Raw genomic sequence first — 15,800 nt, 5'->3', positions numbered from 1 at the left:
AGGCTTTTGGCTAAGACCTATTATAAAAGTTCCTGAGGTTTGAATGTGTTGCCAGCCCTTTTTGTGACCTTAACCCCATGGAGAGTGGTCAGGCTGGTCTAGGCCAAAGGCAGCTGTCTTTTCAGCTGAGGCCGGTAGGGCTCCAGGAGAGCTTCAGGGAAGAGAACAAGGTAAGCAAAGCTGGGTTACAGGCCGCTGGGCGTGTTTAGAGCTCAGACTGCTGTGTGGAATGGTTTGTGTGAGGGAAGGGAGCAGCACTGCGCTGCCCCTGAGGAAGGCTTTCTTGTATTGCAGGGGGAGGGTGGGCTTGTGTATTCGGTGATGAGCCTGGCGGAAGTAGGAAGGGCTGAAGAGACCACACATAAGTCATATTTCTTCCTGTCATCTTTCTGCAGGTGAAAAAAAAATCAGCTAACCTCAAAATATCTTAAAAGAGTTCTATACTCCTTTAAAAGTAAGGCTACTTAAATTGTGCACCTCAGTTTTACAATCCAGAGTACCAGCATTCTGCTTGACTAATCTTCCTCATAAAACTTCAGATTTAAAAGTTTGTGTCCAGGCCGGGGATGTAGCTCAGTGGCTGCACACCTGCCTGGTACTAATCTCCGGTACCGGGGAAAAAAATAAAAGCTTGTGGGCAAAACAAGCAATCTTGTTAGCCTAGCCATTTCTCTTTTAAAATCTGCCTGTAGGCTCAGGATGTGGTAGCCCTTACCTAGCATATCAAGGCCTTGCATTCACTCCCCAGCACTGAGAAAAACCCCACATCTGAATTATGTTTGCCATGAATACTTTCTAAGTCATCCTACTTCCTTCCCTCTTACCCTTTTCTCAGTTTTAGCAATTTGATGTGCAGATTTTAGACTCTTCTGTATATTCTCACTAACATTCTGTTGTCTGAAGCTCTTATTCACATGTGTGTAACACAAATCTGGTTTTAAAGTTGTGTTGGTAGAATGTGTGGAGTTGTTTTGGCTGTGTGTGTGTGTGTTTTGAGCCGGTCTTGCGGTGTAGTTCAGGCTGGCTTTGAACTCGTAGTAATCCTCTTGTCTCAGCGTCCTGAGTGCTGGAATTACAGGCCTGCGCCGCTACACCCAGCCCTAGCATATATGTTTTTTTTAATCAGGACTACAAGGCATTTTGCTAGGATGTGGGAGCAAATACTTAACCTGCCTGTTTTATTCATTCTTAAGGCCTCCCTGTAGGTACATTACCTCTGCCCTGGCTGGAGTTTCAAGGTGTTCCTTGTCTTTTCTGTTTACCCTGTGGTATTGAAATGGATTTAAGACTAACTTGTGCTGGGCAGTGGTACACACCTGTAATCCCAAGCACGGAGGATGCTGAGGCCAGAGGATCACCATGAGTTTGAGGGTAGCCTGCGCTACATAGTGAGACCCTGTCTCACCCCCACCCCCCAAAAGACTTGCTTTGCGGGTTCTTGTGCTTTCTTATGGAGGTGCCCTCTTCCTGTTAAATCCAGAAATCAGCTGCGAGTTAAAAGAGCCCAGAGTCTATGGCCATTTCACCCTGAGTGTGCCAACCTCAGCCAAGCAGGGTCCAGCTTGGATGGGCGACCACCTGAGTTACCTGGTGCTATGGGCTCTGGCCTTCTTCCCTCTGCTGGGTGTGGTGGGGCGTGCCTGTAGTCCCAGCACTTGCAAGGCTGAGGTGGGAGGATCACTGAGTTTCAAGGTCAGCAAGACCATGTCTCAACCCAAAATCAAACACCAAAGCCCACAAAGTGTTGCCCTGAGTTCTCATTTTCAATGTTTCACAGAGTAACTCCCAAACAAGCATCTCTTTCAAAAAGTAGGTAATATGTAGTAACAGTGTTAGCTATATTGCCACGGTAACCACAGATAATCCATACTACCTGGAAACTTTTAAAAGAAAAAAATACATATTTTCAAAATCAGTTTCTTCAAATATTTATCTCCCTAGTATCAAGTTTATTGAAATATTTTATCTCTAAAGCCAATTTGACATATTAAATAGATTCTGCTTTTTAAGATTTGGTCCTTTCTTTGAATGTGACCAATTTTTAGTCCTTCAAGCTCTGTTATTCTGCATATAAACATGCTGGGGCCCAGGAAGTTCTTGAGTTCTGTGAAGTTGTGTACTGGGTCACAGGAGTGCTGAGAACAAGGACAGGTCTGCCTCGGTCCTTTGCTTAGGGTGAGTTAGGTGTTGAGCACACAAATGAGACATGCCTGCCTTGGATCTCGTTAGCATGTTGGCTTATTGTCCGTCTTGTGAAAGAACAAAAGGACTGACCAGTTACACTGGCTATATTTGCCAGGCCATAGTAATTGAGTTAAACTGTAAGACACTCCGTGTCTACCAGAAAACTGATTTGTGGGAAAACAATTCAAAGATCATCTGATGAAAGGAGTTCTTCTTACACTTCATAGTAAGAAGCCTTATGTCCATTTTTTATAGTGCTTTTCATTTGAGCCATTATGACTAATTTTTTTAAATTATTAAGATGAATACTTGGGCCAGGGATTTAGCTCAGTGGTTCTGCTGCCTGGCTTGCAAGTGCAAGGACCCGAATTCAATCCCTGGTACCAAAAAAAGAAAAAGATGAATACTAGGTAGAAGTATAGTCTGCCACAGGGCTGTTTAGAACCTGACTGCTGAGTCAAGATGTGAACTGTAATAGCAACTACTTGTTGAATCATTCTAGACCAGTAGGTTGAAGATCAAGTGATCTTTAGTATTATGTTTTGTCATAATCTCCGTGTAGCTAATTGGGGAGCCCTGTGGGAGAAAGTCATGGCTGTCTTGCCTTTCCCTTTCTGTTTCTTTCCTGTCTTAGAAAAGTGTCCTCAGATTTACTTCCAGTTGCAAGCGGGTCCTTTTAGAAGCCACTGCTAGCCAACAGTGACACCTAGTGGACAGTGTGACTGTTCTGGTTCTTGCGTCTAACCCAGCTGGGCCGTGCCAGTGATCAATGTGGAATATTGGTCTGGTTGAGGACTTGGTTGGCTTGCCTAGTCTAGAACAATTATGGAAATGCAGTTTAAAGAGGATGTGTATTAAAGAAATGTGAGGGCCGGGGATTTAGCTCAGTGGTTTCGCCGCCTGCTGCGCAAGCACAAGGACCCGAGTTCGACCGGTACCAAAAAGAAAAAAGAAATGTAAGCCAAGTTCATGCAGGCTGGAACTATAGGTTTTTCATTTCTTGTCTGACTTGCCCTTTGAAGTCTTGCTGCATGGGTTAACTCTCAAGAAGACCTCTGTGGGAGTTTAGCTTGAAAGCTATCATTAACGAGAACTGGTATAGCTGGTGAGAGCGGTTTGCTGGTATTCTGGACAACCTGGCAGCCAAAGTAGGCCTGAAGCAATGTCCCAAGTTTTCTTTTTCTCCCCCAGTACCGGAAATCAAACTCAGGACCTTGTACTTGCCAGGCAGGTGCCACTGAGCTACATCTCAGCCCCAGTTTTCTTAGGAAAAGAACCAACTTGATGTTTGCTTGGGACCTCCTGGGAAGGGGGTTTGGTGAGCTGCAGAACCGTAACAGAAAATCCCTTAGTTGTTTACTAGTAAATATAGTAAGAGTGGTTTACAGCCATGTATAGGCAAAGTAATCCCCTGATTTAAATCAGTGTAACCCAAATACAGGCACCAAATATTTAATGAACACCTATTAGTGAACACTGTTTTGCTTTCTGCTACTGAAATTATAAAGCAGCTGATGTAACTGTAGACTCCGTGGAAAAGTAGCAGGGATTGGAGGATGGGAAAGTGGCTGCCTAGGTAGAGACAAGCCTGAACAAGCGTGTGGAATTAGAAATGGACAAGGCTGAGGACGTGGCTCAGTGGCAGAGCTCTTGCCTAAGCATGCACAAGGGCCTGGGTTCAGTCTCTAGCACTGCCAAAACAAATAGAACTCAGCAAACTTCTTTTTCAATAAACTCAAAGTTTTGTTCACTTGACAGTAATGGCTCCTGGCTGACTCCACACCAAAGAAAATGTGTTAAAAATCAGGAACATGCTGGATGTGGTGGTGCATGCCTGTAATGCCAGCACCCCAGGAAGCTGAGGCAGGAGGATCACAAGTTTGAGCCCCACCTGGCCAACTTAGCCAGACTCGTGTCTCAAGGGCTGGGGATGTAGCTCAGTGCAAAGTCCCTGGGTTCATTCCCCAATACTGAAACAAAACTAGGAACACAACACTAGATGACTGTTAGGAGAGCTGGATTCAATTGGTTTGATTCAGTTGAAAAAGTTTCTCAACTGACTTGAAAAATTCAACTACCAACTGCTGGAAAGATGTGAATGGAACAAAGCCCCAGCACAGGGCATAGGTATGAAAGCAGACTGTGTTGGACCAATAGAGCCCTATGCTGTTCCACAAAACTTCAGTGACCAGGGGCAAGTTTTCCAGCAGTTTTCCACAATTATGTAATTGTGGGAGTCCAACTTGCAAATTTAGAGCATGTAATTTGTCACTGGGTTCTTAGCAGGTGTTCTAACAACACAGCTACATCCCAGCAACTCACTGCACTCTTTTTTTTTTTTGGTACAGGGGATCGAACTCTTGACCTTGTGCTTTCACGGCAGGCGGCAGAACCACTGAGCTAAATCCCCAGCCCCTGATCACTGGACTCTTAAATGGGCTGAACTACTCTATTTCTCACTGGAGGGACTGTGAGAAATGAGTCAAGTTATATGATAACCAATTCAACAGATGTGCCAAATTCTTTTTTTTTAAAAAGCAAAATGTTTATTGGTACAATTTACATATTCATACTGATAACATTCATCACAGGGAATTTGTACCTGTACATGATATATCTTGATTCTTTTTTTCCCATTCCCCCCACCTCCCTTCAACTGCTTTCTCCCTCCTTATTACAAAAGCTTTGTTTCCAGTTTTTCCTTCTATTCTCTTTTTTCTTCTCCTTTCCTTTTTTCCTCCCACCTCCCTTGTGCCCTTTCTCATTTGCACATTTTCTTCCCATTTCCCAATATCTATTATACATTTTGGTCCTTATTTCCATTTTCCATTTCTCACACCAGAGCAACAATGCAATATTTAAACATGTGTGTCCAGTTTATCTCAGGAGTATGGTCTCAAGGTTCATCCATTTAACTAGAAATATCTCAAGCTCATCTTTATGGCAGAGTAGTACTCCATTGTATAAAAAACCACATCTTCTTTATCCATTCATCAGTTGATGGGCATTTGGGCTGTTTCCAAGATTTAGCTATTACAAACTGTGCTGCAGTAACCAGGTATGGTAGTGCATGCCTGTAATCTCAGTACTTGGGAGGCTGAGGCAGGAGGATTGCTGTGAGTTTGAGGACAGCCTGGGCTACATATTGAGTTCAAGGCCAACCTGGACTATACACTGAGACCTTGTCTCAAAAAACAAAAACTGCTATTGTAAACATGAGTGTGCATATATCACTATAGTATGATACTTTTAATTCTTTCAGGAAGATACCAAGAAGGGGAATAGTTGAGTCAAATGGAACCTCTAGTTTAGTTTTTTGAGGAATCGCCACACTGATTCCTCAGTGGTTGCATCAGTCTACACTCCCACCAACAGTGGAGAAGGGTTCTTTTTTCCCCATAGCCCCGCCAGCATTTCTTATCAGATGATTTCTTTATAACAGCCATTCTGTCTAGAGAGAGACGGAATCTCAGCCTTGTTTTAATTTGGATCTCTCAAATGACCAGTGATGTTGAATATTTTTTCATATATTTATTTACTGTTTCTACTTCTTTATCTGAGAAGTGTCTATTCATTTCAGATGCCCATTTTTGTATTGGGTCTTTGAACGGGGTTTCTGATTTTTTAAAAAGTTCTTTATATATTCTAGATGTTAGTCCTTTGAAGAACAGCTGGCAGTGGGTTGTCTGTTCACTCTGTTGGTGGTTTCTTTTGGTGTGCAAAAGATTTTTAGTAAGACAACACCGCTGTTGATGCATTGTGTTATTTCCTGTGTGATCGGGGTTTTGTTCATAAAGTCTTTGCCTACCCCTATGTCTTCTAGAATTCTACCTATTCTATCTTCCAGCAGATTTAGTGTTTCTGTATTAATGTTTACATCTTTGATCCATTTGGATTTGAGTTTAGTGCATGGTGAAAGAGATGGATCTACAACATGTGGAAAGCCAGTTTTTCCAGCACCATTTATTAAAGAACATTTCTTCCAGTGAAGGTGTTTGTCTCCTTTGTCAAAGATAATGTGGCTGAGTGTGTTTGCAGTTGTTTCTGCATCTTCTAATCTGTATATTTATATAGCTATATGTTTTGTCTAGTTGATCTGTCTATTTATGACAGTGGGGTACTGAGGTCCCCCGTTACAGCTGTGTAGTACTTATTTGATTTTTCATGTCTATTAATTTTTGTTTTATGTAGTTGATTGCACTGTATTTGGTGCATTTATATTTATGATTTTCATCTCTTCCTCTTGGAGTTTTCCCTTAACAAGTATGTAGTGGCCTTCTTTGTCTCTTTTGATCAGTGTTGGCTTGAAGTTCACTTATTCTACAATAGAACATTTACCCCTGCTTGTTTCCAGGTTCCTGTCACGTGGTGTATTGTTTTCCATCCTTTGACTTTCAGACTATGTATTTCTTTTTTAATTAAATGTGTTTCTTATATGCAGCATATTGTTAGGTCTTGGTTCTTGATCCATTCTGCCAGTCTATTTGTTTTGATTGGTGAATTGAGACCATTAACATTGATGGTTGTAACTGATATGTGTTGACTTATCCTTGTCATGTTATTTTCCTGTTGCCCCCCCCACCCCCAACTTTTTCCCTCTCTGTTTAATTGCTTGCCTTCCCTGGTGGATTAATTCTGTTGGGGTTTATGGACTTGTAGTCCTCATTATCTCTTTCTAGAATATCCTTCAGAAAATTTTGGAGTGCTGGTTTGGTATTCATGATTTTACTAAGGTGTTCTTTGTTATGGAAGTATCTTAATTCTCCATCAGTTTTAAAAGATAGTTTTCAGGGTACATCAATCTAGGTTGGAGGTTGTTTTCCTTTACAGCTTGAAATACTTCACTCCAAGCTCTCCTTGACTTGAGGGTTTATGTTGAAAAGTTTGCTGTGATTATGATGGGCTTTCCTTTACAGGTGATTTGTTTCTTTTCTCTAACAGCTCTTAATATTCTGTTCTAGTGTTGAACTTTTGGAATCTTGACTATTATATGCCTTGGAGTAGATTTTTTTGGATCATAGCTAATTGGAGTTCTATATGCCTCACTTACCTGTATGTCAAATTCTTTTTCTATGTTTGGGAAGTTTTTTGCCATTACTTGTGTGAACAGCTTTTTTGTGTCATTTGCACTGCTGCCTGCTTTTTCATGGACTCTGATCAATTTTGTTATTCTTTGCATCATCTAGCAGGATTGATTTCTCATGGTCTCTTGCTATTTTTAAGAAATTGTTCTTTTCATGATTGCTAACCACAATCCTGTCATCTATATCTGATATTTTGTCCTCACATTGGCTCATTCTGCTGTGTATACTTTCAATGGAATTTTTGATCTCCTGCATATTTGTTTGAACCTGTTTCATGGATTCCATTTCTTTCCTATGTTGGGTGTTCATGGTTTCCATCATTTTCTTAAGCTCTTCTATTTATTTTTTTAATCTGTATCTGCTCTAGAGTTACTAAGCATGTCTTTTATTATGGTCACCATCTTTTAGTTATCTGAAAAATTATTTCTGATTTGATTTTTTTCTAGAGCCTCATTCATCTGCTTTGTTACTTATCCTGTTACCACTTCAGAGCCCATATGGGTAGCTTGTGGACTATTACCCCTCATTGACCCCTGGGTTTGCCTTTGGTGAGCTGAGAGTCTGGAGGGTTTGCATCTTGTTTAAGTGTCATCTCATTTTCTATTGTTTTTTAAGTTTAATTCCTGGGTTATTGCTTGTAAATTGCTTATGGTGATTAGCTTTATTGCCAGTATTCAGAACCCTTAGGAAATGACTACTTCTCAGGGGTGTCTTCCAGCAGAGTCTGGTGCAAGATCCTACCTCTTCAGTTTATTGGGGTTGAGAAGTTGCTGCCTACTCAGCCCAGCATTTTTTATGACCCTTAGGCAATCTCAGTCTTGGCATACCAGGAAGAACAACTGATTAGCACAATTACGTCACCTTGGCTAAAGTAATACAATCAGCAATAACAGTAGCATCACACACAGTCTAGAAAATGACACACTGTGCTAAGTATTAATTTGCCACTTTTAACCGTATCAACTAATTTGTGGTTATATAACAAAATCTAAAATGAACCAGAAAATTGTATACAGTAAATAAGCCCTCAATGTGGCAATTTTACCCTTGGGACAAAATTTAAAAGAGGTTAGGGGAAAAAAATAGAGAAATAGAAGAAAAGGAAGAGATTAGAAGCAAGGCTGGAGGACATAGGAAGATCATGCAAACTTTGGGAAACTGGTGAAGACAAGAAAAAGAGAGAAGGAAGAAATAAAAACAAGTATAGAAAAACAACAACAATATACGAGAAACCATATTCACACATATAAAAACAACAGTCAAGAAAAAAAACAGAAATGAGAGACTGACTAACAAAGAAAATAAGAAAAATGCCCACTTCAAGGTGTGTCTGTTGTCACTGGTAGATAACATGAGCAGACAGAGTCCAGGACTGAGTTGATTAATCCGAGCTAGCCAGCTGTAGCTTTATGGCAAGGTAGTGGATAATCTCAGCACCCTTGCACCTTTACATCCACAACTTCAGGCTGGTTTCTGGCTTTGAGGTTGGAATCTGATTTGTTCAGCCTGCAACAGTCGATGTACCTCCTACCAGCTTGAACTTGGCTCCCTGCTGGCTTCAACCCAGCTCCCTCACCCTGACACTTGGAGCCACTAGATGGATCTGGCCCACAATGTTCTGAGTTCTGAGCTCAGCTGGCCCCTCTCCAAGATGGCTACTGCCAATTGCTCTCTTCTGGGTGATGACTGATCCTAAATAACTTACCAGCCACTGCAGTCAGCTATGTCTACTGCTCTGTTCCAGTAATATATTTCTCTGTGGAGGCCTCCAGGGTTGCCAGTAGTATCTCTGCAGCTCCTCCCATGCAGTGAGTCTGGGCTCAGGGAGAAAGCGCCACCTGCCACCTCCTTCTCCATTGAAGTCTCTTTGCTCTCTCCATGGATGGAGTTCAGTTCTCAACTCAGATCCTGGGTCTCAGGGACCCACTTCTCTTTCTCATATTGCTTTATTCCAGCATCTGGACACTAAATCTCAGAGAAGCTGTCTACTGCACTGTCTACTGCTCACCACTCTGCCATCTTCACAGAACCATGCTAAATTCTGGGGGTTTTTGGTACCAGCAATCGAACTCGGGACCTTCCACTTGCTAGGGAGGCGGCGGAACCACTGAGCTAAATCCCCGGCCCAAGAGTGCCAAACTCTTAACATCCTTAGAATTGGTGTCTTTGATATCTTCCGGCTTCATTGGTTTTAGAAACCTTTGATTCAAACTTGTATAGTTAGTTCAGTTCTAATGGTTTGTTTTGAACATGCAAATTTGTTACAATATGATTAATACATCTGGGAACTGGAGCATATGAATTTTGTTTACTTACAGGGAACTTCTACAAGAAACATGAATGTAGAAAACTATACCTTCTGATCCAAGTGGCAAAGGAATACACAACACACACACAGTTATTGTCTCTCCCTTTAACCCCAGATAACCCTCCTTCCACTACTTCACACCAATTTAAACCACAAGCAACAACCCCTCTAATGCCCATTTCCACAAGCAAACATTAGGACCTTTTCAAGGTGAAGAGCCTGAATTTGTAGTGTTTATGTATCTCAAAACATTTACCTGAGTTGGGGCAGGGGAGGTGGATTAGTGGTGGAGCATTTGCCTGAAACGCGCAAGATACTAGACTCAATCCCTGGTACTGAAAGCAAAACGTACGTACGTACGTACGTACGTGTCTGTGTGTGTGTGTGTGGTGAGACTGGTGAAGTTTTAGAATGTTATGCTGGAATGCTGTATTTCCTATAATCTCTATGGTTTTTATTGTGGGGCTTTGGACAGTGCAGTGGTTCTGTAGGAACTAGTAACAAGAGTAACTCTTCTTTCCTAATGACTGTATAGGCTGGCCTTCCTCCTTTATACCTGGAATGCATACTTAACAAAATACCAAGTTTCTTGTCCAATATAATTTGTGTAAATTTTAGCTAATCAAAAATTTTGGCAGTTACTAAGCATGCCACACATGGATTATCTATTTGCAGAGAATTAGGAGGCAAAATATGTGTATTTTTTTCTTTAGGAGACACAATTTATTTGATTGGCTGTATTCAGTTTACTAAGAAAAGCAACTCAGGGTATCAGTCTTGCTACATGGCAGATGTGGAAATACCAATTGTATTCTAGAGTATGTAGGGCAAAATGAGACTACACTGTCTTGCCTGTAACATCCTGGAATGCATCTACTGGACCACCATTTAAGATATATTGGTCTACTTGATCAATGCCTTAAGGGCAGTTCCAAAAGGGTCCTTTGTCTCTACTCCTTTAAAAAAGAATTGAGTTATTTTGTAAATCACTTTTGAAAGTGAGAAATCTCAAAACAACTAATGTGTTTATGGAAAAGGGCTGAAGTGATCTGAGGATGTCTACATTTGCTGTCCATTTTTTTCTCCTGTTCCTTGAAGGATTGCAAATACTGCATCTTCTATGAAGCATTCCCTAACCTTAAGCAAAATTATACCTTTTCCAAATATTTATTATATATCATTCACCCTGTATATAGCATAGATGGCACAATCCTGAGGGCTTTTTTATCATGAGTGCCAAATACATAATAAGTGTTCAATAAATGCTGTTTAAATAAACAGACAATTCCACCCTGTGTTGATATGCTCATACATCTGTTTTGGCAAGGCTTGAATAGCTAGACAGTGATCCCCGTATCCAGTTCCAGTCTAATTCTGCCTCATATTTATTTGTTCACTGACCTGACCATGTACACCTTTTAACTGTGAAAGGGTCAGAGGCAGCTGAATCCCTCATCTATCATAAGAATGTACCTTCTCTTGCTGGGTGTGCTGGTACATGCCTTTAATCCCAGCACTTGGGAGGCTGAGGCAGGATTGGTGCCAATTCACAGCCAGTCTGGGCTACAGTGAGTTCAAGACCTGCCTGACCCTGCCTCAACCAACCAACCAGCCAAAACCAACAAAAAGTGTACCTTGCCTCAAAGTGGAGTTGTTTTGGCCCCCACATACAACACATGTCCTTGGTATACCCTCCATTAGCCCCAGAGCTGAGGTCTTTTCAGGACAAATCTATCTGTATGGCTAATTTACAGGAAGATTTTTTTTTTTGTAGTGCTTCATGGACTCTACATACTTTTTTTGGCTTTGTTTCATGCACTCTACATTATCATTTTGTAGCCAGCTAGGAAAGCTCCCCAGCCAAGAGGAAGTCAGTTTTCTAGTAGCTGGTAACCTGGAGCCTGCCAACATTTCATTGAGTCACTTTTCATCAAAAGAATGAGATTACTATGGGAGCTAATGTACTTTATATACTGCTATTATTATACTCCCCAAGTAGTTTCAAGGGATAACTAGGTACATCTAACTCTTGTATAGCTAGGGATGTCAAAACTTTTGCAGTTAGCAAAGGCCTGAGTCCCAATCTTGGTGACAGGACTAGCATGACATACAGCAGCAAAGAAATGAACGCATGTAAATTCATCAATGAAAGGAATCCATATTTAGGTCCAAATGACATCATAGATGAAATAGGGAAGGTGTAAATGTTTGGCATGTTTTCCTTTTCTTGACTTGAACTCTTCTACACATTTAAGACTCATCATATTATTTTCTGGAAGAGAATGACATATTAAGACACATTTGAGCTGGGTGTGGTTGTCTAAGCCTGTAATCACTCCAAGTTCGAGGACAGCCTCAGCTACATAGTGAGTTCAAGGCCAGCCTGAACTGCAATAGTAAGGCCCTATTTGAAGATCAGAGCTAACCAAAAGGATGGAGAGAACAGGGTAAATGGTAAGAGGAATTGCTATAGTAATTATAAGGCAAGTAGCAATCCCCAGCTTTCCAAAGTCTACAAATTTGGACCACAGACAGGACATTCTCCAGACTATGGATAAAATACTCTCATCAGGTTGGTGTGCTCTGAAAGAGGCCACGTTGCCTGGCTCAAAATTCCTTAGCTTCAGCTGTACTGAAAGGGTTGTAATATGGTTAAATGGTAGTAATTCTGAGAGAAACAAAAGCCTTTTGGGAGAAAACCTCATACATTGAGCTCCTAGCGGACTTTAGGGGACCAGCAGGTGACGATCTCTAGAACTAGTACTTTGGGATTAAAGCTCAGAATCATTTCAGATATTCTTTGGCCCCAAGTTTTTCCCCTATCTAGTTCATCTGATTAGGCCCCACCACATGTCTAACAATTAATATGAAATGTACTTGCTCACATTCCTGGCTGAACCTTGAGGCAGAAAATGGCATAAGAGCCTATAGGGAGATGATGGACATAAAATCAGGATACGGACAAAGCAACTTGCTAAGTGTCATGGCTTGGGCGACTATTTTCTTCTTTTTCTCAATGTCCTGTAGATGTCAGTGGAGAACTACATATTTTCTGGTACTTCAAAGGTTAGGACTATATGTAGCTCAAGCAACCAGCGCATAATAGTAGTTAGCTATTAAAGATTCCAAATGAAAAGTGAAAATAGAAGGAAAAAATGGGGGGCCATGCCTGCCTTGCAAGTACAAGGTCCTGAGTTCGATCATTGGTACCAAAAAAAAAAAAAAAAAGGAAAAAATGGGAACAAAGCTTTTGTACACAAGGAGGGAGGGGGCTTGGGGAGGGGATGGGATAAAATAAAATAAATTTTAAAAAAGATTCCAAATAAAAGCACCTTGTCAGGTTCACACAGAAAACAGCAGAACTCATATTCAAAGCATTCTGACTTTGAGCTCTTCTCTAAGTACAGCAGTATGCTTGTCAAGAGAAAAACTCTGAACAGCCTAATTTCTGATAAAATCTTTTTAATTGAAAATGTAAAACCCCTTTTAACTTTAATGTACAAAGCCATATGTAACACTTGCACTTTAACAAAAGCAGGCCAATGTTTAAAAAAATACATCATTAAATGTATATATGTATATATTTACATAGCATATTAAGTTTAATATTTAGCTTTAAAACTTCACATAAATTTTACCAAAATGAGACAATTTTAAATAAATTACACCTTTTGAAAATGTTTAATTTTACAGTCAATAGCTTCAACAAAATATTGAAGAGTCTGTATTTAGTATCTACTTAATATACTTTGTATTTTACAAATTTTACAATTATTTGGCAGTAATTTTCTGATTATGACATGACTGCTGTGCGATTCAGCAATTTCCCAAATGCAGGCCATAGCTGGTGTTTGTGTCCTATTCTCACAGTAACTGTCTCAATGTAGTGAAAAATATCAGTTATTTTATTAAACTGTACAAGGGCACATTTACACTCAATCAACAATATAGCATAGAATTTTTTTTTTTTTTTTTTTTACCAAAAATAAATACATCATTTTAAATCTGACATTTTCACAAACATCATATACACTATAATACAGAAACAGCTATGTAGTGCTGCTTTTTAAATTTAGCTTGTTTTATAACTAACAATGAATCACATGAGCTGTGACATTGCTATACTGCTGTGGTGTCAGTAACAAGTAATTACTACAGAGAGAATTTCTTGGCACTGATGGTTTTTGAAGCTTAAGTCAGTGTGTATACATATCATCATTCATGGGGAGGTACTCCCGGTTTTACAGACTAAAAACATCAAAGTGGACCACATTTAATTTTCTTCTGTATCCTCTATTTCATCTTCATGTATCTTCAAAGCTTTCACCATTTCTTTGACTGCATGATACAAGATATTTTTAACCTGAAAGAGATAAGTGATATTTCTAATCACTTGATCTGGAATGAAATGAACAAATGACAACTGCTAGATAAATAAAAAATAATTTTAATGGGGACCAAGGAAGGTAAAATTTAAGGAGATGAATAATGTCAAAGTTTGAAAGTGTTAAGTCTGGAAGTTAAGTAAGGGTCACTAAAATCAATACAATTAAATACAAGTGAGTGTTAATCTGTGGTTGCCCTAACCTGACAGTTTAAGCAACAATAGTCTAAAATATTAGGCATGTATTCTTTTTTCTGAATATTTTAAAAAGCCTGAGCACTCAATTCTTACCTGTAGTTTATCATCGTAATTGATTTCTTCCTTCAAAAGTCTCAGTTCCTGTGTTAAATGAAATGACTGTACAAGATGTTCTGGAGACACAAAGTCTTCAGTTACCTGAATACAGCTGTGAAAATTCTGTACCTATTCCCAAAAGAAAAACCAGTATAAATTTTAGGAGGTGAGAGGAGAGAAAAGCTAAGTTACTTAAAACCAGTAACACAAAGACAATTCTGTCAAGGAATTATTTTTTCTAAAACATCAAATGATTTCAAAGCAGAAGACCACAATTTATGAGTTATGTCACTGAAAAACTTCATGTAAAGTGACTTTGTAAATGAAATATTTTTAAATGATAAAAAGAAAGTAACTTTTCCAGGAATCCTTTGGAGAGGCTGATAATCAGATCCTAAATTTTGTCAAGGTGGACTTTTAAAAATGTGCTACTTTAAAAACTGCTAACTAGAAAGAATCTATGAGGCACTCAATCTGAGTGTGTGTGCTGCTGCTCCTTTGGTTTTCAGCAATTTGGTCATTTCAGTGTTAACTCTTACACCAGAGAATAAAGAAAAGGAAATGTAATTTAGTTTATTTGTTAGGAACTGGAATGAAAACTGTAGTTCCAGGCATCTATATCTATAGTTTCAGATTGCCCTAAGATTTTGGTATTTGTGCCCCTTTTCCAAATAAGCCAATTAAAGAGACTCCAATCTCCTCAGACTTCAGTACAACAGTTTTTTTCAAAAGTTTCTTTCCTGACTAAATGGTTTTTACAAGAAGCCAGTCAGTATTATTTATCTGTTTAGCACTTACAGACTCTGTACACCTCACTATTTCTTAGTACCGCTTTCTATTAATGCTCAGTGTAATAATAGAGGAAGGCCCAAGCTGATCCAATCTGGAGTTTGTGTTTTTTTGTAGGTTGTTTTCCAGTGATATTTTAAAATGTCATAAAAATTCCTGGGAAAGAAAAAATAACTGAAAAACTAAGCATTTAAATTTATTCTAAAAGTTTGCAAAACAAATTTAATTGGGAGGAGTGAGATGAAGGAGATAGTGGGAAATGGAGACTGTGGGAAAAAAAATCTAATTGATGACAGGGTAATGGAATTCCAGAGGGGCTAGAGTTCCTCCTCTGGACATATGACCACCTGAACGGCTGCTGAAGACTGCAGAGTTCCTTAACTCAAGCACTGTGCCTCTATTGATAACTTGGTAGCATATAAAGTAAACATTCTCTTTCTGTAATCATTAGGCTGTTGGCTCCTCTGGAGGATGAATAGTGGATGCCTCACATTTTCAGCATTTCTGTACAGTCTCACTGGCTCTTCATTATTTGTCTGTAGAACAGATGTTCTATTTCACAGAACAGTAGACTATGGATGAGATGTTCAGCGCCTGTCCCAAGACAAATCAGCCAATAAATGGCAAGTCAACAGGAGCCCAACTCCTGTGATGTCTTGTCTAACAGACATTAACTCTCTCATACCATCATACACAGTCTCCAAAAGCCCTGTCTCTTAATGCCTTTCATTTATTAGAACATGCTGTGGGTACAGTG

General features: G+C 39.7%; 1 protein-coding gene across 9 annotated transcripts in view; it reads right to left on the bottom strand.

The window, feature by feature from the left end:
- Positions 1-13,021: 13,021 nt before the first annotated feature.
- Jmjd1c (jumonji domain containing 1C) overlaps positions 13,022-15,800 on the bottom strand; it is a 225,516-nt gene continuing 222,737 nt past the window's right edge. For 8 of the 9 annotated variants that reach the window (XM_004858252.4, XM_004858254.4, XM_087185505.1 and 5 more), the window contains 2 exons: positions 14,252-14,383; positions 13,022-13,939 (listed from right to left, as the gene is read on the bottom strand). In XM_004858252.4, the coding sequence (XP_004858309.1) occupies positions 13,850-13,939; positions 14,252-14,383 (222 nt within the window). In that variant the 3' untranslated portion in view covers positions 13,022-13,849. Of the gene's footprint in view, positions 13,940-14,251; positions 14,384-15,390; positions 15,638-15,800 lie in introns of those variants that run through there. The other variant, XR_002387280.2, reaches the window with a different exon arrangement.

Source organism: Heterocephalus glaber, unplaced genomic scaffold, assembly GCF_053883595.1.
Source record: "Heterocephalus glaber isolate CG9 unplaced genomic scaffold, H.glaber_assembly_v1.0 deba00001497, whole genome shotgun sequence".
Taxonomy (NCBI): domain Eukaryota; kingdom Metazoa; phylum Chordata; class Mammalia; order Rodentia; family Bathyergidae; genus Heterocephalus; species Heterocephalus glaber.
This window is presented reverse-complemented; position numbering and strand designations above follow the sequence as displayed.